This window comes from Chrysochloris asiatica, unplaced genomic scaffold (genome assembly GCF_000296735.1).
Source record: "Chrysochloris asiatica unplaced genomic scaffold, ChrAsi1.0 scaffold00007, whole genome shotgun sequence".
Lineage (NCBI taxonomy): Eukaryota > Metazoa > Chordata > Mammalia > Afrosoricida > Chrysochloridae > Chrysochloris > Chrysochloris asiatica.
The window spans coordinates 38,289,714-38,312,488 of NW_006408525.1; the positions used below are offsets into that span (position 1 = coordinate 38,289,714).

At 39.8% G+C, this 22,775-nt stretch overlaps 1 protein-coding gene across 1 annotated transcript in view; it reads left to right on the forward strand.

Moving 5' to 3' along the window:
• The window catches only part of CEP112 (centrosomal protein 112kDa), a 594,823-nt gene that overhangs the window by 355,046 nt on the left and 217,002 nt on the right, over nt 1-22,775 (forward strand). Inside the window, exon 20 of the mRNA XM_006833735.1 lies at nt 19,796-20,026. Within this exon, the coding sequence (XP_006833798.1) occupies nt 19,796-20,026 (231 nt within the window). The remainder of the gene's footprint in view (nt 1-19,795; nt 20,027-22,775) is intronic.

Here is a 22,775-nt window from a genome sequence, read left to right on the forward strand (position 1 = left end):
TCCAATCAGTCAGCCAGATAGTTGTCTTCCAAATTTCTTGGCAGAGATGAATGAGTGCCTCTTGTGCTGCCTCACCATCTTGAAAGATTTTGCCCATAGAACCCTTCAGTACCACAAGTCAAGGCTTGAATTCTTTCTTTAGTTCCCTCAGCCTGAGAAATGCTGAGTTGTTCTTCCCTTTTGGTTTTCTAACTCCATGTCTTTGCACATTTCCTTATAATATTTGACTTTGTCTTCTCAAGCTGATCTTTGAAAATGTTTCTTTTCAGCTCTTTTACCCCCTTATTTCTTCCATTTGCTTTAGCATCTCTACACTTGAGAGCAAGTTTCAGAGTCTCTTCTGGCATCATTTTGGTCTTTTCCTTCTTTCCTGTCTTCTTAATGACCTTTTGCTTTCTTCCTATGTGATGTTCTTGATGTTATCCCACAATTCTTCTGGGCTTCGGTCTTTAGTGTCTAAGACGTCAAATCTGTTTTTCAGATGGTCTCTAAATTCTGGTGGTATATGCTCGAGGGTCATATGTTGGGTTTCATGAACTTGTTTTCATTTTCTTTGGCTTTAACCTGATCTTGCATATGAGCAATTGATGGTCTCTTCCGCAGTCTGCTCTTGGCCTTGATTTGGCTGATGATATGGAACTGTTCCATTGTCTCTTTCCACAGATGTTGTCCATTTTATTCCTGTGTATTCCATCTGGTGAGGTCCATGTGTCCCATCATCTTTTATGCTGTTTAAAAAAAGGTATTTGCAGTGAAGAAGTCATTGGTTTTGCAAAATTGTGTCATGCGATCTCCAGCATCATTTATATCACCAAGGCCATATTTTCCCACTACTGATCCTTCCTCTTTGTTTCTAACCTTTGTATTCCAACTGCCAGTAATGATCAGTACATCTTGATTGCATGTTTCTTCAGTTGCAGATGGAAGAAGTTAATAGAATTCTTCAATTTCATCACTGGCTTTAGTGGTTGTTGCATAAATTTGAATAATAGTGGTATTAACTGGTCTTCCCTGTAGATGTATAGATATTATCCTATCACAAATACCATTGTACTTCAAAACTGATTATGATGTGTTCCTTTTGATGGTGAATGTGATGTCATTCCTCTTCAATATTTCATTCCCGGCATAGTAAACCATGTGATTGTCAAATTCAAAATGGCCAGTACCAGTCCATTTCAGCTCACTAATGTCTAGGATATTGATGTTTAATGTGTTCCATTTCATTTTTGACAATTTCTAATTTTCCTAGATTCCTACTTTGTACAGTCTATGTGAAGATTACTAATGGATGTTTACAGCTGTTTCTCTTCATTTTGAGTTGTGCCCCAACAGCAAATGAAGGTCTCGAAGGCTTTATCCATTCACATCAGCATATTCAATTCTACTTTGCGGGGGCAGCTCTTCCCCAATCCTATTTTGAGTTCCTTCCAACCTGCTGGGCTCATCTTCTGGCACTAATCCTGACAATATTCTGGTGCTCTTCATCATATTTAAGTAGTCAGTATTCTGGTGCTGACAGTGTTCTCCTGCTATTCATAAGGCTTTCAGTGACTAACTATTCAGGAGTAGTCTGTCTCTCCATTTTCCCAGTCTGTCTTCATCTAGAAGCTCAGCTGAAACCTGTCCACTATGGGTAACCATGCTGGCATTTAAAATGCTTGTGGCATAGCTTCCAGAATCACAGCAACAGGCAGCCACCACAGTACGACAAACTGACAGACGAGTGGTGGGGATAATCTGTACACAGCTATAATTTCTGCAGGGATTTCCCTTGTGACTTACAAAAGTGAATGATCCCAAAGTGCATGCATTTCACTGGTACATGGAGCATAACTCACTGTTAGGAAGCATTTTCGCCTACCTTATATGGCAGCTAAGAGAGACTATGTAGCTTATGGAAACCCAGTGTTGTCAAGTTGATTCCAAGTCATGGCGACCTTGTGCGTCAGGGTAGGACTGCTTCTTGATGGTGTCTCTGAGCCTGGCCATCTCTACTAAAACAGACTACTTCTTCATTCTCCCACAGAGCAGTCTGTGGGTCCAAACAGCCAACCTTTCGCCTAGCAGTCCAATTCTTACCCTACTGCTCCACAAACGTTCCTTGAGGACTTGAGGAAATAATATTTAACTCAGAATGTGTAGATAGGAATAGGAAAAGTTAGCTTAGCTATGGAATTTCTGGAGCCTGTGTTTCTTTTGTTGTTTTGTTTTGTTTTTTCAGAATCTGAGTGTATTTACCATTATAATTATAAACCCTAGCCTCTGCAAGTCTTAAATTTCTCTAGTTTATAGTGATTCTTGAAATTCTCTCTAAGTAAGAAAAATTCAGTGAAAAGAAATAAGCATTTTGTAAATGAGGCTTGGCTTTCATGCAAAAAAAAAAAAATTGTTTGAATTAAGGATTATATTAAAAGGATTTAAGCTCACTAGAAGTGTAATAATGGAAATATGGAAAACATCCTGTGCACAGTAAAGGAAACTACCTCATTCAAAATCTTTGAAGATTTTGTAGAAGCACAATTAAACATTCTAAAATGCCTTTGCTGTACACATAAACCATCTGGTGTCAGCACTCCATTTTTATTTCTAAAGGACCTTGAAATAATTATATTTTGCTGGCAGTAGACATATTCTTTATTGTTTGCAGGTTCCTCCTTACATCTGTAATTATGCACTATTTTTGTCATCAGTAAAACAACATAAAGGAAAAAATGTACTTATTCTGTAGACTTAGTGAAACTTGAAATCTTTGTATTTCATTAAATCTTAAAAAGTAAGATGAGAATTTGTATTTGGGTGGAGTGAAAGTTTTGGAAGACACTAAGTGTTCGAAATTTTGCTTCATTAAAGGATTTGACAAGTGGAACAGAAATATTAATGTTATCCCATAGAGCAGTTCAGAACCCACTTGATGGCACCAGGCAACATCGTCTATATTTTAATTTCAGATACGTTAGTTAGTGTGCTACTGTTGTTGTTGATTCATGTTGTGGAGTCGGTTCTGACTCACAGGTACCCTGTATAGGGTTTCCAAGGAGCCGCTGTTGCACAATAGCACAGAAGAACATCAACTGAAGACAGGTGCATTGAGTATTTACTTAACTTCTACACCATCAATAATAAAAATCCAACTTTTCAAACCTAGTCACTGGTATTCTTTTCTTTCCAAGATCATCTTAAAAAAAAAAAAAATCATGGATTATTTTTCTTTTTTTCCTTCATAAGCTGGAAGTTTCCAACACAGTAATTTAGCTTCTGCTTGTTTCCCTTGACAACGATCTCAGTGAAGTGTGAGGGCACATATAATTGAGGGAAATATTGGATGATTTACCTCAAACACATTTAAAAATGAGAAAACATAATATATGGTCATAAATAAAGCTAAAGTTGTTATATAATCAACTCCTACTCATCTAGAATCTAACTGAGAGGAAGGTTAAGTAAGGTGAATGTTTATGCTCCATAAAAATCTATTGTAGAGAGGAATGCTTTTTTCCCCTAGAATTTCTTTTAGAATATATCCATCTGGTCACCAAAGATTAACCCCAATCCTTTAAACCATATGCATTTATATTATTTTGTACTGATATTTAATGTTTATAATAATGATCTTGAGTTCTTTTATGGTTCTGGAATATTTTCAAAATCTTCAAAGAAAGATTAAAGTATTATAGGTGTGTTTGCATTAACTTGCCTTCTCAGTACAGTGCCTCACTTCTTGCTACATGGGATACTTACAATGACTTAATAATCTCACTAATACACAAGCCATGCAGACCAACGGCACTAGTCCTTCTTTTCTTAGGTAAAATGAAAGGACCAAGTGAAGAACATGGAAACTCCAAATAAAACTGGTCAAGGACGGCTCCTTAACTGCAGGGTGTAGGAGGACACTTGCTGAACTTTATTACGTGAGGTAACCGGTTATTCAAGAAACTCGATGATCACTTCCTTAAATCTTTACCCATCTGTGAGGTGTTCATTCCTGTGGCATTTGGGTGTAAACTCCATGAAAAGACCAAGATGCAGATGGTGTTTTCCTGCCCTTTCCTGTACCTCCACCTTCAACTCTGCACTTAACCTCAATTCACATAGGAAATTCAGGTGTCTCTTAAGTTTGTGAAATCTTGGTCCCAGGAGCTTGTGTTAAACAGTAATCATAACTGACGAAACATTATCCAGTCCCATACTGTATCAAGTCAATTCCAACTCTTAGCAAATCTGTAGTACAGAGTAGAACTGTCCCATCAGATATCCAAGGCTGTGACTTTTACGTCCTGGGGAGAAAGTTTGAGATTGGAATGTTTTGGTGATTGTAAGCCGCTGTCCTGTTGGTTCTGACTAACAGCCACCCTATCTACGTACAGCAGAGTGAAGCCATCCTCGCCACTGTTATTATATTTGGACCCAGTGTGCACCATTGTGTCAATCTGTCTCATTGGATGTCTCCCTTTATTTTCCCACTCGCCCTCTACCAAGTGTGATGCCCTTCTCCAGTGACTGGTAGCATGTCCAAAGTACATGAGGCAAAGTTTTGCGATCCTTGCTTCTAAGGAGTAGTATGAATGTAATTCTTCCGAGACTGATTTGTTTGTTCTTATGGCAGTCCGTTTATGTTGTTGTTTGATGCTGCAGAGCCCTGTCCAACTCGTACCCACCCTATGCACAGCAGAAAGAAACACTGCCTGGTCCTGCACCTCCCTCACACTGGTATTTTTGTGCCTATTGGTGCATTCCATTTCACGTATGACAACTTCCAGTTTTCCTAGATTTGTACTTTGTACATTCCATGTTCTGATTATTAATGGATGTTTGCAGCTGTTTCTTCTCATTTCGAGATGTGCCACATCAGCAAATGAAGATCTTGAAAGCTTTGCTCCATTCACATCATTATCGTCAACTCTGCTTTCAAAATTTTTGTTGTGAATTAAATGAAGGTTTACAGAGATCATAAGTTTTCTATTCAACAAATCATACACTTTGGTTCATCTCAATGATTATAATCCCCTCCATGTGATAACAGTTATCCAGCGGCCTCTCTGTGGTTCCAGTTCCCTTTCCACCTCCCTCTAATCTTGTCTCAACTTTGTCCTAGGTCGTGAGTGATTGACTAGTCCATATCTTGGGTTTATCCAGTCTCTCTCTGCCTAGTAAGCACAGTCTTTTAAATAATTTTTAGTTTTTTTCCACATTTCCTCCCACTCTATCAGTGGGATGGATCCCTGTCAGAGCAGTTGGCAGTGGTACCCCAGCACCATCTAGTTCTTCTGTTCTCAGAGTTGTAGAGACTGATGCTCTCACTAGGTGATTCCAAGCACCTTCAATTTTCATTTTTCTTTCCTCAGCACATGGAGGGGCCTGTGGTTGTAACTTAGATGACTCCTCATGAACTTTTAAGATCCCAGTCACTACTCAGCAAAGTAGGATGTAGAATAGTGTCTTTGTGGACTATATTATGCTAATTAGCCATGGTGTTCCCTGAAAGAATAGTCATGAGCTCCCAGGTCCAGAAACTCATTATCTTAAGCTGTTTGATGATATCTAAGAAGTTTCCATTGTTTGGCCCCTTGTATGTTCCACAATAGGAGTCCTGGTGTAGCGCTGTGGGTTAATGCTCCGGACTGTAAAGCCAGTTGAACCTTAAGGTCGGTGGTTCAAGCTCAGCACCTGCTCCTTGGAAACCCTATACAGGGTCACTATGGGTCGGAATTGACTCGACGGCACTTCACAACAACAACAACAACGACATGTTCTACCATGTTTATAGTTGTGTTCTAAATAAAATATATAATGAAGCAATGTCATGTTCACAGACATGATTGGAATCTAAGATCCCTGAAGAAGTACCCACAACAAAAAGAAAAATTTTCTTAAAATGCTTATATTTCCACAATAAATCAAAATATATTAAAATTTATGAAATTAATGCCTTTTTAGAAGCATTCTCCTAGACACCTGGACTTAAAATCTCTATATAACCTTTAACAACTTTTGTCTTTATTATGTAACATCTGATACATAGAAAAAATATATGCCATAAATAGTATTTAAGAATGCATATGAACAAAATGAACATCATGAACGGACCACCCATGTTAAATTTAGAACATTATTAAAATGTTCCCTTTCTCTACATGTTCCTTCCTTTCCCATACTTGTAACTGTCCTGCATCAGAGGTAACCATTAGTCTTAATTTTGCACTAATAATAGTTAGCTTTGTTTTCAATATAGCTTTATTGTATATATATTCTCTAAACAGTATATTGTTTTGCTCCTTTTTCTGAATTTTATAAAAATGGTTTCCTACTGTGAGTAACCTGAGATTTGTGTTTTTTACTCACTCACTGTTTTGTTTTTTTTTTAATCTGTTTTTCTTGTGTATGTTGTTGTTGTTATGTGCCGTGGAGTTGATTCCTACTCATAACGACTCTGTATAGGGTTTCCGAGGCTGAAAGCCTCATCTTTCTCCCATGGAACAGCTGGTAGTTTTGAATGGCTGACCTTGTGGTTTGCAGCCCGAATCCTATCCATTTCGCTACCAGAGCTCCTTTTTTGTATATAGCTGTAGTTTTTTTTGTTGTTGTCATTTTACCTCGGAAACTCTATACAGGGTTGTGATGGGTCAGAACCGATTCTACAATAGTAACAACAAAAGATACAATATCCTGTCGAATACTGAGATGCCAGTGAGTTGTAATGGGCATTTGGGATAGCTCTAGTTTTGTAGCTCCTACAATGCTGCTTTGTCCAGTCGTGTGTTTGTCCCCACTGTGTACGGTCCATCATCTCTCTATGATTGTTGGAGCAGAGTTTATGAAAGTGTTAAGCTTCTTGAGGCCAGATTAATTTACAGTGTATTTTAACAATGTTCTGTCATGTCATTAGTATGTAAAATTGATAGACATGTTTGTCAATTCTTGGTAATGTTATACTTTTTAATTTTTTAGAATATAGTAAGTGTAAAAATGATCATAGACATCCTCAATTTTGTGATTACTAATGAGGTTGGTCTTCTTTTCCTATGTTTACTACTGAAATTTTGCATCTTGAGTGCCTGATTGTACTCATTTTACTTTTGGATTGTTTCTCTTTTATTTGTTACAGTTTTTCTGGTAAGGTGTGACTTACAGTTTTTCTGGTGCTGTAGGATAAGCACTGGACTGTCAACTGCAAGGTTGATAGTTCAGCTCCACCAGCGGTTCCTTGGAAACTCTGTACTGGATTACTATGAGTCAAGGGCAGTTAACAACAACCACCTTTTTTATTACATATTTCACAGATCTCACTTTGCACATTGTGATTTAGTTTTCACTATCTTTATTGTGTATTTGATGAACAGAGGTTCTTAATTGTATTCTAGTCTAATTTATTCATTTCTTTAAAGCTAATTCACTTTCAGAATCCTGATGTGGTGCTCTTAAGATAAGCACCGAAGCGCTAGCCGCAGGTTGGGGGTTCAAACCCACTAGCCACTTCTTTGAAACCCTATAGAGGGTCACTATGAGTTGTAACTGACGTGAAGGCACTTAGCAGCAGCAACAACAACAACAACAACAACAACAACAACAACAATGCACTTTGAGTTATAAAAAAGTCAGCCTTTAAATTGAAGCCATAAAAATTATCCCCTTTATGTTATTAAATTTTGCCTTTTTATTTGGTCTCTAATTCACTGAGAATTTTTTAAAATCTTAATTGAGACACAATTCGTATGCCATACAATTCACCAATTTTGAGTAGTTGGTAGTATACTCACAGAGCTGTTATAGGTGCTCACCACCATCAACCGAGGAACATTTTCAATCACCCCCTAAGAAACTCTTATACTCATTAGCTCTCCATTTCTCCCAACATCCTCGTACCTAAGTAACCACTAATTTAATTTCTGTCTCTATGGATTTTCCAGTTCTAGATATTTCATATAAATTGAATCATAAAATATGTGGTCTTTGGTTATTTGCTTTTTCCCGTGCATAGTTTTTTTCCAGGTCCATCAGGTTGTGGAATGTATTAGTAGTTCAGTACTCTTTATGGTGAACAATATTCTATCTTACAGATACGCCATGTTTTATTTATCCATTCACCAACTGATAAATATTTTGGGGCTTTTTCCTACTCTTTGGTTGTTATAAATAACACTGCTGTAAACATTCATGTACAAGTTTTTATGTGGCCCTGTGGTTATATTTGTCTAGGGTACATACATCGAAATGGAAAGAATTGATTCTTTTGTGTTAATTATACCCCTGTTCAGTTTCATTTCTTGTCCATATGGGTAATATTATACCCAGATCCTGATGTGGCGCTGTGGGTTAACGTGCCAGACTGCAAAGCCATTTGAACTGCAGGGTTGGCAGTTCAGACTCACCAGCTGCTCCTCAGAAACCCTATACAGGGTCGCTATGGGTCGGAACTGACTCGAAGGCACTTAACAACAACAACAACAACCCTATACCAGTCCAAGTTTATGAATAGCTCATACTTTCCACGCTATACTGCATTGCCAGGTCTGTCCAGTTGGAGACTGTTTCAAATTGGAGGCTCTGCAGTCGGTTCTACTAGTGAATTTTTCTGTTCTCTGTGATGACACTGGTGGTGGTTGGTGGTGGTGGTGGTGGTTGTTCTGTGCTGTGGAATCAGTTCTGACTCACAGTGACCCTGTACAGGGTTCCCGAGGCTGTAAATCTTCATGGGAGCAGAAAGCCTCATCTTTCTCCCACAGAATGGCTGGTAGTTTTGAACTGCTGACCTTGAGGTGAGCAGCCTGACTCATAACCACAATACTACCAGAGCTCCTTGCGATGACACTACACTGCCGTAATTATAGTAGCATTATTTTAGGTCCTGAGACTTGGTAGGTCATGTTCCCCCACGTGTTCTTTAGGAATTGCATGCATGCTACTGTGTTCATTGCATGTACAGTTAGAATCAGCTTGTCAGATTGCTTGAAAACTTTTGTTGAATTTTACATGTGAAGGTGTATAATGTTGGTGTAATGTTAGAAAATAAAGTCAGTCAGTTCAGGAATATATTAAAGGAGAAAAGTCTTTACATGTTTACTCAGGAAAGATTGACCTGAGATCTTCCTTTCTAGGACTCTTTATGGCACGTGTTCTTAATTGATGTCAGTCCAGCCTTATGAATTCAGTTACTAATGGATTCTTCCTTTTCTGTTCTCTGAAATAATTTATAAAAGAGTGAGTTATTTGATTTGTAGATATTTGGTGTAACAGATCAATGGAACCACCTGAGCTAATACATCAGTAAATTGATAACAACTTTCTTAGAAAAGTACCTATAGAATACCTTTTCTATTTTGAAAAAAATTCATATGATTGCTTCCTATCTATAAACATGGCCTCAAATTGACTGAATTTTGCTTTCATGAGATGCATATCTGATTTTGTTTAGAAGACATTTGGTGACAATCCTAGTAATTCATAATGATTTCTCTTGTGAAAACTTGTCAGAATCAAAGGAGTTTAGGGAGTTATTAGCTTTCTTAGGAAACTAAGGGTCACTTATTGTTAAATGCCATTGAGTGGTTCTGACTCACAGTGACCCTGTATAGGATTTCCAAGGAACAGCTAGTGGGTTTGAACTGCCAACCTTACAGTTAGAAGTTCAGTGCTTATCGAACAGCGCCACACCAGAACTCCTCCCATACAATACATAAGTGCTTTGGCTTGTGAGAAATTGTTACTACTTTGACATGGCATGTGATAAAATGCAGACTTTCAAATCTGATTGGAACTTTGATAGAATCTTGCTCTGCTCTTTTTCAGACTCTAGTCTTTTAAGTATTGTCATTTCTCTTGTTCTCTATAAATATGAACTTTTCGTTTATATTTTCTGTCATTAGTTTTCCTGCTCCCTCCTAGGGGACGTCTTTAACCTGATCGAGCTAAACTGTTTGGAGGCTGAATCCACCCTGCTCTTTATCCCATCCGAGTCCCTTTGTTCCATGTGTCTTCTTACTCTGGCTTTGTGTTGCTAACTTCTTCCCTTGTCTCACCAGTGGCTTTATTTGCTTTCTAACCTTCTGGATTCACCTGGTTGAATTATGCTGAGTCAGGTCTGTCATTTAGTTAGTTTGTTTTTTAAATCGTAGTTTTACTCACATCTATTGACTTTGGCCAGTGAGCCCATCTTCCCCTGGGAGTGTCAGATTGTCTATCTGATCATGTCTTTCTAAGGAAAAGCAAAAGGTCAAACTGTAATCCTTCTCACCCTGAATGAGATTATAGACAGAGGAGGTTATGAGCCACAAGAGAGAGGGGGTTCCTTTACACTTCCTTCACAGCTACTTCATCAGGAAAACCTGATCATTAACTCACCCTTTACCTTCTTGAAACTAAGCCACAAAGGGAGGAGGCAGCCTTTGAAAGTTAGACACCATGGGCCCTGGGTGTTTGGAGGGAATAAAGTGGAAGAGTGCATGCCCAAGAAGTCCCAATCAGTTTACACCTATTCTCTTTAACTCCATATTTTAGCAAGACTTTTGCTTACCTTGGTGTTACCTGAATCATCCCAACACCATGTTGGATTCTTGCACCCAATATGGAGAGGGGACTGATTCCATTGTCCCATGGCAGCAAAAGGGGGAGAGAGGCAAGAGCATTCCTCAGGCCCTCATTGGAAAGTCCTACCTCCAATCCAGGCTGCAGCCCTTGCCCTCCAACACACACGTGCTCTCCAGTTCAGGACAGCCTGTAGTCTTCCTAGGAATTTCTCAGTTTACTGTTGCCATGGTTTTGATTGACACTGGTTTCGGCATCCTATCTCAGCCTGTGGCTTCTCCAGAGTTCACTGTAGGGAAGGGAGCCAGCAGCTCATCCTGTTCTCGCCATCACTGAGCCTACTGCTTAAGTGTGTGTGCTCCTAGAAGATCTTGTCTGTGTTTCAGAGTTCCAGTCAGTTGGCCACCTCTTTGATTATGCCACAGTATTGAGTTCAAAAGGGAGGAACGTAAAACACAGAGTCAGAGGCAAGACACTTGGTGTTCAAGTCAGTTGGTCTACAGCTATAGGTCAGTATACATATACCTGTACATCTGTGAACCGGGGAAACGGATCAGCTTTAAACTTTGCATACAGCTCCTGGAAAAGGCTCACCTGTTTTCAGTACAGGTTTATAAGACTAGGCATCTGACATGAAATCCTCTTGTGTTTCCCTCTGGGACCATCTATTTCAATTCAACTCTCTTAAAGAAGCAGGATAAAAATGGGATACCCTGTCACCTCCACCCAGAGAAATTCAGATTTGTTATTATCACATCCTTTGTTTGTTTCTTTCTCTTTGTCCAAAAATCTGTACCAGACTGTTCCAAACTAGTGTAGACAAAAAGTAGGGTCAGTAGTTGAAAAATAGGTTTTTAGTGTGTACTGCCCACAACTCAAAATAAATGAAAACTTTATATACTGATAGTGTCAATATTATTTGGCTGCTGCAAAGATGGAAGGCCTAGACTATGGCCCTTGGTCACCATTCAGATCTGGACCTGAATTCATTCCCATGGTTAGCATTTCAGCCAAGCAATAGAGAGGTATACAGAGGGGACAGCCACACCAGTGAAGTACAGCCACTAGAGGTCAAAAGGGCAGTGTTGACACAAGGACACCATTCAGAAGGGTTGGGAAGGCAGGAGGAATAGACATTACAGTGACAGGGAGGAGGTGGGACAACGACGTCACATTGAGGGGTGTACGATCACTGAGATGATGAAACGAAGTGTGTGATTTACTGAATGTGAAATTGATGACCTGCTCTGTAAATCTTCACTCAATTTACAATAAAAAGTTAAAAAAAAAAATTAATGGAAAAATGGAATTAAAAGATAATGGAATTTTTCCATGAGCTTTTTCAGCCCCCTCATGTGGGATGCCTGGTATGAGGTACACATGCAAAATGCTACCAATCATCATTCAGCATATAAAAATTATATAGTGTCAAAATTCACAATAAGTAAGTACTGGATTTTTATTGAAAAACAAAATGCCTACATATCATAGGATTTTTATTACTAAAGCAACGTCTTATCTTTAATCTTTGATTTCCAAGTTACAGTATCCCGATGTTCTTTCTTTTTTTCTTTTTAAAGGGTATAGTGAAATCATTTTTTTATTGCTAACTAGCCTACTAGATTCAGTTTGTTGTTGTTAAGTGCCATCGAGTCGGTTCCAACTCAGTAACCGTGTATACGGTTTCCGAGGAGCAGCTGGTGAGCTTGAACCACCGACTTTGTGATTCAAATTGACCTTGCAGTATAGCACAGTAATCCGCAGTGCCACTCCAGGACTCCAGACTCATTTTCGATGATCACAATTTTGTTGGCAGCATCCAAAGCATCACGGTCTGGAGCCAGTTAGACGTATGTCTTCTTCTCTCCATCAGGCCTGAGCAAGGCCACCTCAGTGTCACAGCCCTTCTTCCCAGCCTGTTGGACATCCACAGTGAACACAATGTGCTATCTTCAGTCTTCTTCATGACTGACTCAGAGTCAGGAGGAACTTGATGATGGCCTAGTGGTCAGGCATGTTTCTCCTGGGCCTGCCTGGAGAGCCTCAGTGTTTGAAGCCACCAGAAGGCAGGTGGCATGTGAATCGTGTGTGTGGCTGTGGACTCCTTTCAGAACTGCCTTCTGGGCCTTCATCTCTTTGGCTTTGGCTTTAGTTTTCAGAGGGCCAGTGACGTCCTTCTTTGCTCTCAGTGCCGTCTTTGTTCAAAAGCCCTAATGTTACATTTGCCCTTCCTGCCTCTTTTGGATTTTCTGGTTTCCAGTCAGGGAAACTCTGGTTTAGCCCATGTTTGTTACAAGTGCATAATGAAACCATTCACGTTGTGTTTAGCAACCATCACACGGCATTGCACAGTGAATACATTGGTAGTAGTAATGCTAGGAGCTTCTCTTCAACCTGAACTACGTGTTCATGGGATAGTATGGCAGACTCGGTGCCCTGATAAGCCTTCTTCTGATAACAACTCGAAAAGCTAGATGAACAGTTCTGAAAACAGCTTTTCTTTTTGAGTCGCATTCAAGAATTGTTGAGGATACTCAGAGGCTGAAAATGAAAACAAATCTAGAGATGTAGCCAGAGTACGAAAAGCAGCTCTCACTTTGAGCGCCTTTCTCAAACTTGAATTTCAGAAGTTTGGTTTGAGTTTACTTTGGCCTCCATGGAACACAGAGCTCAAAAAGCAAAGTCCAGGGGCTGTGTAAAGTGAGGACATCAAAGGACCACACCCACAGTCCATGTGTGAATTCGAAATCAGTAATCTAAAAGCAGGAAAAGTATCTGCCTCAAAACCTGGCACTGAATCAGGGATAAATCCACAACTATAAACCAGCCCTCTTGAGGATTTGAAGCCTGAATTGAAACTCTCAGAGTATTCTGAAAGCCTTGAGACTGGAATTTACTTTAAAGTTATTCAGAGATACAGATGTCTCTAAGTGTCTGTTGGAGTTGCATGATTGTTGGGGTATCACTTTCAATTCCATGAGATAAACCTTTAAGAAACATGAACTCATATCATAAAAGAACAGCAACTCAAGATATCATAAGAAGCACGGTCCCCTGAAGGAGACTCTTCAGAACTAATGACCTGTAAAGACTTCAGATACTAAAATTATCAACCATAAAGTATGAACTTCTTGTTGGTTATGTACCGTCAAGTCAGTGCTGACTTATAGCGACCCTGTCTAGGGTTTCCTAGGAGTGGCTGGTGGGTTTGAACCGCCAGCCTTGCACTTAGCAGTCCAATGCTGATCCTACATCACCACACCAGAACTCCAATACAAAGTAGTTATATTGAATACACTTAAAAAAAAAAAAAAATTAAAAGGATGTCAAATAGCAAGAGCAAGGGAGTTTAAAAATTACCAAAAAATTTAAAGAGTAAAACTTCAAACAAAAAAATTAACATTGTGAATTGAGAGCATGTTAAACACAAATGAAATTTTCCAGAACGTAGTCGAGAAAGGTTGAGTTGAAAACAAACGTAGTTGAGAGAGGATTGAAAACAATGAGAATGAAGTTAAAAGCAATAAACCGACAAAATAGAGACATTCTAATACACATCTAAATGAGTTCCATGAGGAGTAGAGAGCGAATGGGACAGAGACACTATATGGATTAATGACTGAGAATTTTAGAATGTACATCAAAGAGGGATTTTAAAGAGTAACATTGCCCCATCAGAATACATCAGAACATATATGAACTTAGAGAAACCATAAAGAAACTGAAGAAAAGTAAAGACAAAGACAAAACGAACACAACAAATAAATGATCTTCAAAGGAATAACAGCTGACTTTTCAACAACCCCTCCCCCACCATAAAAATATTTTCTGACCAATAGAAACTGAGCATGTTTACCAGTACACCTTATGACAAGGCCTTAAAGGATGCACTTGAGGCTAGCAGAAAGTGATTGTTGTTGGGAACTTGGAGTTGAAAAAAGGAGCATTGAAACCAGGGAGTGGTAAATGTACAGGTTTATCTAAATAGTTACTAATGGAGTAAAACAATAATGCTTCTGAATGGAGAAAAAGAAGATAGATTGAAAATAATAATTCTAGATAGGGCCACAGGACTTAGTGCGTTCTGTTTCTTTTATTTTCAGCAGGTTGGGACCAATAATTTGTTGTTGTTAGGTGCTGACTGTTGATGTAATATGGGAGTTAAATCCTTTTACTCTTGCCGCTAAAAGAAATTCTAGTGTATAACTTGTAAACCAGGATGGAAAGTAAAACTGAAGGAGAAAAAAATTTTTTTTATGTAGATAAAAAAAAAAAACAGAAAGAAGTGAGCATAGAATATTGTTGTTTTGTTAAGTGCCATTGAGTCAACTCCAACTCATAGCAACCCTGTATAGGATTTCCCAAGGAGTGGCTGGTGAATATGAACCACCAACCTTGTGTTTCAAACCAACCTTGTGATCCAGTGCTTATCCTACATCGCCACACCAGGACACCTAAACATAGAATTGTTGTTGTTGTTGTTAAGTGCTGTTGAGTCGGTTCCGACCCATAGCGACCCTGAACAGGGTTTCCGAGGCTGTAAATCCTTACAGGAGCAGATAGCCTCATCTTTCTCCCGCGGAGCAGCTGGTAGTTTCGAACCGCTGACCTTGCGGTTCACAGCCCGATTCGTAACCACTACGCTACCAGAGCTCCTTAGGTGTAGCAAATAGGCCCAAATAAGAAGCTACAAAGTGAATATGTTAACATATACAAACTAATTGGACTATTTAAAAGACAAAAAGTTTATTTGATTTTTTTGTTTCAAGAAAATATAAAATTTATGTACTGTTTGAGGATCTGCCTTAAATAAACAAAACTCCTCACAACTGGACCAGTACGCAACATCATAATAAATAGAAAAAGCTTGAAGTTGTCAAGGACTTTTTACTTGATCAATAATCAATGCTTATTGAAGCAGCAGCCAAGAAACCAAATGACATATTGCACTGGATAAATCTGTTGCAAAAGTCCTCTCTCAAGTTTTTAGCTAAAATGTCATTTTGATGACTAGGGTGCACCTGGGCCAAGTCAGGGTATTTTCAGTTGCCTCATTTGCATGGGAGCTGGACACTGAATCCGGAAGAACAAAGAACTGGTGGTGGGGAAGGGCCGTCGAGTTGGTTCCAATTCACAGCAACCTTGTATAAAGTGTCCAAGGCTGTAAATCTTCACGGGAGCAGAAAGTCTCATTCTTTCTCCCACAGAGCCACTAGTGGATTTGAACTTTTGACTTTAAAGTTGTAAATCTTCATGGGAGCAGAAAGTCTCATTCTTTCTCCCACAGAGCCACTAGCGGATTTGAACTTTTGACTTTAAAGCTGTAAATCTTCACGGGAGCAGAAAGTCTCATTCTTTCTCCCACAGAGCCACTAGTGGATTTGAACTTTTGACTTTAAAGTTGTAAATCTTCACGGGAGCAGAAAGTCTCATTCTTTCTCCCACAGAGCCACTAGTGGATTTGAACTTTTGACTTTATGGTGAACAACCCAGCATGCAACCCACTATGAAAAACAGGACTCCTTACCAGTGACCTGGATGCCTTGAATTATGGTGTTGGTGTAAAATATTGAGTCGACTATGGACTACCAGAAGAATAAACACATCTAACAACAAACCTTCTAAGAAATACAGCCAGAATGTTCCTTAGAGGCGAGCATGGCAATACTTCCCCTTGCTTATTTAAGACATGTGATCAGGAGTGGTCAGACCCTGAGGAAGGACCATTATGCTTGACAAAGTGAAGGGTCAGTGAAAAAGAGTAAGATGCTCAGTGATCTAGATTGGCCAGGTGGCTGCAACATGAGTTCAGACATAGGAACTCTTGTGAGCACAGCCCAATATCAGGCAGCCTTTTGTTCTGTTACACATGGGGTTACTAATAGTTGGAACTGAATGGTCACCACCTGACAACAACAACATATGCTATTTGCAAGACACATTTCTCAAACTTGAGGTTACAGAGAGGTTTAAAGTAGGATAGATAAAAATATATCATGCAAATACTCTCTACCCAAGAAGCAGCCATTAAAATCTGATAACCTCAGCTAAGAGGGACTAAGACAGCAATCAGTAGTAAAGACAAAGAGATTCACTATTTAATAACGAAATTCCAGATAAGAAGATAGAGAATTTCTTTGGACCGTTTACTATAGCCTCAAAATACTAAATGAAACAGAACAAAGAGAAATAGACAAATTTATTATTATAATGTTGTTGTTGTTGTTGTTAAGTACCATTGAGTCAGTTTCATCTCATAGTTGGTCTTGTATAGGATTTCCAAGGCTTTTATGGGAACAGAAAGCCTCATCTTTCTCCAGTGGAGTGGCTGGTGGGATCAAACCACCGACCTTATGGTTCACAGTCCAGTGTTTATTATATGTAGCCACAGTACCCCCATCATTATAATAGGAAATTGTAACATATGTCTTTAATCAATAGCTCAAATAAACAAATCTGTATGATCCATACAAAAACCTACAAATAGAATGTTCATAGCAGCTTTATTCATGATTTCCAAAAATTAGAAGCAAGCAGTATGGCCTTCCATAGGTAAATGGATAAATTGTGGTGCAACCATACAATGGAATGTTTTTCGGTTACAAGAGAAAATAAGATATGAGAGGGCTTCAAAAAGTTTGTGTACATTTTAAATTATTTTTTATTCCTTTTTCCTTGAACCTTTTGAAGTCCTCTCATATCAAGCCAAAATAATAATACAGGAACCTTAAAAGCATATTGCTGAATGGAAGAGGCTAGTCTGAAAGGCTTATGATTTTATGCATATGATATTCTGGGAATAACATTCTGGCAAAAGTATTAACCCATTGCCACTAAGTTGATTCTGACTCACAGCTACCCGATAGGACAGACTAGAACAGCGCCATGGGAATTCCAAGGCTTTGATAGAATATGCCCTGGACTGTGAAGCACAAGGTCGGTGATATGAATCCTCCAGCTGCTGCACAGGAGAACAATGAGGCTTTCTGCTCCAACAAAAGATTTACAGCCTCAGAAACCCTGTACAGGATTGCTATGAGTCAAAACCGACTCCGTGGCACTTAACAGCAACAATGATCTTTACTAACCACAAGGTCGGCAGTTCAATCCCACCAATGGCTCCACAGGAGGAAGATGAGGCTTTCTGCTTCCAAAGAGATCTGTAGCCTCGAAAACCCTATCCAGGGTCGCTATGAGTCAGAGCCGACTGAATGGCTATGGGAATCTTTCCGGAAGCAGACTGCCACTTCTTTCTCCCACAGAGCTGCTGGTGGGTTTGAACTGCCAACCTTTAATCAGATTAAATGTCCCCAGGACTCCTTAGGCAAAACCATTGTTGTTGTTGTTGTTATGTGCCATCGAGTCGGTTCCGACCCATAGCGACCCTACTGTATAGGGTTTCTGAGGGTGTAAATCTTTACGGGAATAGAAAGCCTCATCTTTCTCCCGCGGAGCATAGCGACAGTAAAAAGATCAGTGGGTCAGTAGTTGAGAGTCCGTGGATGGCTCAAATGGTTCAGTGCTTGTCTACTAATTGAAAGATTGGCAGTTCACGTCCCCCCCAAGAGGTGCCAGGAAAGAAAGGCACAGTGATCTACTTTCAAAAACCAGCCATTGAAGACCCTGTGAAGCACAGTTCTTCTCTCACATAAACAAATCACCGTGAGTCGGAGTCAACTGAACTCTATAGCAGTTGGTTTTCAATGGTTTAGAGCAGTGGTTGTTTTTATTGTTAGGTGCCATCGAGTTGGTACCGACCCATAGTGACCTCATGCACAGCAGAACGAAACACTGCCCGATCCTGGGCCAACCTCACTACTGTTGCCACGCTTGAGTTCATCGATGCCGCCACTTGGCCAATCCATCCTGTTGGGGGTCTTCCTCTTTTTCTCTGACCCTCCACCTTACCAAACATGATATCCTTCTCCAACAACTGGTCCCTCCTAACAATGTGTCTGAAGTATGAGAGACGAAGTTTGGCCATCTTGGCCTCCAAGGAGCACTCTGGCTGCACTTCCTCCAACACAGATCTATTGGTTCTTTTGGCAGCCCATGACACTTTCAATATTCTCCTCCAACACCATAACTCAAAAGCATCAATAAGGAACCTTTTTTCTGCCAAAATTTATAACATCATTTGCGTGCTAAGCAAATTTATCAACTTAAATATTAGCCTGCTATATTTGGTCAAACATTTAATTAAGTCACAACAAACGTGATGACTGGAATTGTGGTTGCCTTGGCAGGGCCAGACCAAATGCTTTTGCAGGCCTTATATGGTCCATGGAGTCCCGGTGTGGTGCCATAGGGTAAGCACTGGACCCTTGCAAGGTTGGTTTGAACTATAAGGATGGTGGTTCAAACTCACCAGCCACTCCTCGAAAACCCTATACAGGGTCTCTGTGAGACAGAACTGACTTTAGGATATTAGCAACAACAGTATGGCCTGTGGGTCCCCTGGTTTAGAGGAAGGAAGGGAAAGAGAAATAGGTGGATCACTGGGCATTTTTAGGGCAGTGAAACTATCCTGTCTGATACTTTGTTGTTGTTAACTGCCGTCCAATCTATTCTAAGTGTTCAATTCTCGCAGCGACCCTACATAGAGTTTCTGAGGACCAGCTGGTGAGTTTGAACTTCCAACCTTGTGATTAGCAGTCCAATGCAATTAGAGGTCAGTTACTAAAGAACCACCCAACCTCGTGTTTTGGGGAATGAAGAAATGTACTTCTAAATGGCTCATAACTCAAAGAAATCATAATGAATATTTTTAAATGAGGTAAATTAAAATGGAAATGCCACAAATCTAATCCTAAAAGATGGAGCTAAACCAATATTTAGAGGAACATTTCCGTAGTTGAGTGTAGAAACCAAAAGAAAGGAAATACAAAATAAGCCCAAAGAATGTAGAGGGAAGAATATAACAAAAAAAGAGCAGAAATCATTGAAATAAAAAATTCACCAGCATTGAATGAATCTCGGAAACATAATGTTAAACAATTGAACAAACAAGATGCAGAAGAATATGTATAACATTATTCCATTTACATAAGTTATTTAGAGACGTAAAATTAAGCAGCGTGTTGCTTAAGGATTTAAATATATGATAATGTGTTCTGGTAGTGTTTACCGCTGAGATGGGAGGTAATGGCATGGGGCTAGGGTATGAGACAAGAAGGAATGAACTGTTTGTATTGTTTGTTTTGCATTGTTTTCTGTTGTGACTTTCCTATTCATACTCTTGCCCATCCCCCCTCTTTATTTTTAAAACAAGGTTATTGCTGACATGGAGGCTCAAGTTCTCAAGCTGAGAGAAGAGCTGGTGAATGTGAACTCACAGAGGAAACAGCAGCTGGTCGAGCTGGGTCTCCTTCGTGAGGAGGAAAAGCAAAGGGCCGCAAGGGACCATGAGAATGCTGTCAACAAGCTGAAGGCAGAGTCCGAGAAGATGAAGCTGGAGCTGAGGAAGACCCATGCTGCTGAGACAGAGATGACACTGGAAAAGGTACGTCCAACTGCATTTGTGTCGACGATTGAACCCCATGTGTAAAATTCACAGCCCAAACCAAACCACTGCCAGCGAGCTGATTCAGACTCACAGCGACCTGGTATAGGGTTTGCAAGACTGTAAACCTTATGGGAGCAGACAGCCTCATCTTCCTCCCTTGGAGAAGCTGCTGGTTTTGTACCACCAACCTTGTGGTTAGCAGCCCAACACTTAACCCACAGCACCACCAGGGAACCTTTGCATTCCTCTTCTAATTTATAAACTCTTCAGATGAGCAATTTGAGTAGCTTGCCCAATGTCTAAACACCACTAAAATCATCTCGGGAATTTCCTAACTTTTCCCTTGACTTGCATAGAAGGGATTGTGTGGAGCAGTCCATTTTATAATAATGAAATGTACATTGTGAGAAAACACTATAATAGTGTCAAATATTAGAAATATTTGTGTCAAAAATTAGAAATACTTGGGCTGTAACTCTAAATTTTCCTGGTTAAGACTTGATTTGAGATCTTTCCTATGTTGTCTAAAGTCATTTTTAGATTTTAGACCTTTTGATGACAGTGTAACAAAAGATTACGTGCTTTCCCACATTGATTATTTTGGAAGAAATAAGAAATATTTTTTTAGAATTGCCTATCTCTGGTAGCATACTGGTTACGAATCGGGCTGCTAACCTCAGGGTCAGCAGTTCGAAACTACCAGCTGTTCTGTGGGAGAAAGATGAGGCTTTCTGCTCCCGTAAAGATTTACAGCCTCGGAAACTGACTCCATGGCACATAACAACAACAACAACAAAATATAGGTCAATATAACATTCACACATTTGGGGTTATTTTTTAATAAATGCCCAGTCTGAAGTACTTTGTTTTGATGTTCTGAAAAAGTGCAGGTGTGTTAATTACTCCAGTTGTTGTTGTTGAGTGTTGTCAAATCAGTTCTGAGGAGCGGCTGATGGGTTTGAACTGCTGACCTTGTGGTTCACATCAGCCTTGCAGCCCAGTGCATTATCCTGCAATGCCATACCAGGACTCCAGTAGTAAATATGAATTGCTATAAGTCATAATTGCTATAAGTAAAAATTAATTGCTGCAAGTCATAACAAATGTAAATTGCTCCTTGGTTTCTTTAAGAGCTATGGACATCTTAGGATCAAGAATACTGAAGAAGGAATTTGGCAACCATCTGATTCTGTTTAATTCATTTCACCTCTTGCTCTTTATTATTTAATGTTGAGCCTTTTGAGGGTATATATACCACATCATTCTAGGCATTATGCATTGATTTTACATTGACCCTTATTCTGAGATGCTTACTTTAGAAGTGCCTTAATTTATCTGGAGTCCTGGTGTGGCACTGCAGGATAAGCACTCGACTGCAAGGTCAGTTTGAACCACAAGATCAGCAGTTCAAACTCAACAGCTGCTTCTCCGAAACCCTATACAGGGAGGGTCACTATGAGTCAGAACCGACTTGACGGCACTTAACAAAAGCAAACACAAATTTATCTGGAAGGCCAATTTAGACAACTTTGCTTTTGACAGCATAGCTCTGTGAGCTCAGAAATATATTGGAAAGGGGCTCTCCAGAGGTGGGAGTGAGCCTGGCTTCTTGGAGGCACAGTAAGACGGCCATTCTGGGTGGAAATGAGTGGCCAAGGAGGACAGCAGAAGGCAATGAGGTCAGAGTGTTGACAGGGTATCGTAACCATGTAAGCAATTGGCGGGATGGGCTTGGTCCACGTGGAGGTCCTCACGGGTGCAGTACATACAGTACATGAGAGGTAGAGTTGTCCCCTACTGACAGTGGAGCAGAAAAGGCATGTGCAAGAAGCATTACAGAGATGGGGTGATTTGACTTGCTAAGTATTATTTCAGCCCTTAGGAAATTGGAAACCTAAAGAGAACTTTATGGTTTGGGGAGGAAGATGATGAATTTCAGCTTTAAATAAGCTGAGTTTGGTGTTCACTTGCTGTTGAAAACATTTCTTGAAGTCAGAAGCAGAGGCAGGACTGAGGGGGAAAATAGCTGAAAGAGTCACCCATGGGGTGGGCTTGGCTATGGCCATGGGTGTGAGCGAGGCTGTTTAAAGAAAGGAATATAGAAAGAAAGAAAAAAATCAGCTGGGAAGGAAGAAAGAACTTAAGGGAACAGCTACATTTAAGAGGCTGAGGTGGACACAGTTGAAAAGAAAGGTCATCACTGTCAGAAGACTATGAGAATGTATCTTCATGAAAGTGCAAGAAAGTCATATTTTGAAACGGCACATTGTCAAGATTTTTACAGAGAAGCAGGGAGGATGAGGTTCGAAGAAAGTTCACTGGATTTAAAACTGAGACGTCATTGATGATCCTGGACACAGTACTGAAAATTTGAATTTGGTCAGAAATACAGCAGAAGATAAGGGAGAGGCTAGTGAGGAACTAGAGATAAGTTAGTGAAAATGTGGTGTCATTCCAAAAAAGCAGCAGAAGTTAAAGAGGATATTTTTTAGGCTGACAAATTGCTTGCGCATTTTGAAGTACATGGGAGGAAGAGCTTAATGATGCAAAGAATGGTTGATAATTAAAGGCTTCAGATAGGACAAATCATCACTTACGCCTTAGGACTACTGTGATCTAGCCGAGAAGTTGGTGTGTTTCTAGTACCTGCCAGGCTCTCCCCTGACTCCAGGTCTTTGTACCTACCACTCCTTCTGCCTGGAACATTCTTCCTGTGATTTTCTTGTGGCCAACTAAGTTTTCTCAT